The 1,382-nt window shown below is 59.6% G+C and overlaps 1 protein-coding gene across 1 annotated transcript in view; it reads left to right on the plus strand.

Annotated features, from left to right (window-relative positions):
• The window catches only part of ACA1_372740 (leucine rich repeat domain containing protein), a gene marked incomplete at both ends in the record, with an annotated part of 9,419 nt that overhangs the window by 7,439 nt on the left and 598 nt on the right, over positions 1–1,382 (plus strand). The window contains 6 exons of the mRNA XM_004334248.1: positions 45–177; positions 294–428; positions 513–684; positions 806–972; positions 1,041–1,134; positions 1,244–1,329. Of these exons, the coding sequence (XP_004334296.1) occupies positions 45–177; positions 294–428; positions 513–684; positions 806–972; positions 1,041–1,134; positions 1,244–1,329 (787 nt within the window). The remainder of the gene's footprint in view (positions 1–44; positions 178–293; positions 429–512; positions 685–805; positions 973–1,040; positions 1,135–1,243; positions 1,330–1,382) is intronic.

The raw sequence follows: 1,382 nt of genomic DNA on the forward strand, positions 1-1,382 counted from the left end.
ACGCCACCTCTGCGCATGGCTGAGATTCCAACCCTCAACAACAGGCAAAGGTGCTTGTGCCCTGCTCGCACTGCATGGTCCTGAGCGGACAGAAGTCGCCCTTCATGTTTCCGCTCGAGAAGTGCCAGCAGGCCGCCACTTCTCCCAACCAATCCATTCTCTTCTGTCCCATCAACGGTTCACCTCACCTCCATCTTCACCGCCGCCAGGACTTCGCTTGCGTTCTTTTTATTCTGCGATCGCTGTCGTGGCTCATCGTACTCCACCCACCCCCCCCTCTCCCAACGTTTCAGGCAATACGGGGCAAGGAGAGCCCAAGCCGGTCCGTCTCGATCACATCGCACCGGATCTGGCCATGGTGCATCTCGACCGGCACAAGATCAAGTGGTCAGACCTGGAGAAGGAGGAGACTCAAGTCATCGGCGTTGGTACAGCTTCTTGCCCCGTGTCCGAGTTTGCACCACCGCACACACCATGCAAGGGTGCTGACCACGCGTCGCATCGTTGTATAGGCGGGTTTGCGTCGGTGTACAAGGGCAAGTACCTGGGCGAGCCCGTGGCGATCAAGGAGCTGCGGAGCGCCGAGCTGGACCCCACGTTCAGCGATCAGGGCGGCGTCAATCGCAGCGACGAATCACGGCGTCTCACCTACGAGGAGTTCCGACACGAAGTGTGGATCATGAGGTGCGCGGAGCTTGTGTCATATGTCGTGCGTGCTGTGTGTGCCGTGGGTTTTATGTGTGCGTTGTGTGTCGTTTGTGGTGTTGCGCCCGCGGCTGACTGTCTCTCGTTTATAACCGAACAGCGGCCTGGCGCATCCGAACCTGGTCGGACTGCGAGGGTTCTGCTTGGAGCCGCCCTGCATTGTGACAGAGCTCGTCGAGGCCGGCTCGCTGTTCGATTTTCTGTCCGACCCGGCCAAGAGCGTCGCGCTCGACTGGCCCCTGCGTCTCAAGATCGCCAAGGACATCGGTGAGTTTCTCGTCCACATTGCTTGGTCGCACCCCCCCCCACACTCACCACCACCATCACCGCCACAGCCAAGGCGTGCGCGTTCCTTCACAGCACATCGCCGCCGGTGATGCATCGCGATCTGAAGAGCCCCAACATCCTGGCACGTTACCACACTTCCACGTTGTTGTTGTTTGTCAGCGCGGCGTGCTATGCTGCGTAGTGTGGTGCAGTATGGTGTAGTGAGTGGTTGCTCATGTGCATTCCAATAGTTGGCGGATCTCTCGCCCAGTGCCGCGGTGGTGGCCAAGGTGTGCGATTTCGGCGTGTCCCTTAGTACCGCTGAACGTACGGCTATGCGAAAGGTCGACTGTCCGGGTACGCACGCCATCTCACATTTGCTTGTTGCCAAGTGTGTCGCCTCCGCCCTC

This window comes from Acanthamoeba castellanii (assembly GCF_000313135.1).
Source record: "Acanthamoeba castellanii str. Neff unplaced genomic scaffold scf7180000084679, whole genome shotgun sequence".
Taxonomy (NCBI): Eukaryota; Discosea; order Longamoebia; family Acanthamoebidae; genus Acanthamoeba; species Acanthamoeba castellanii.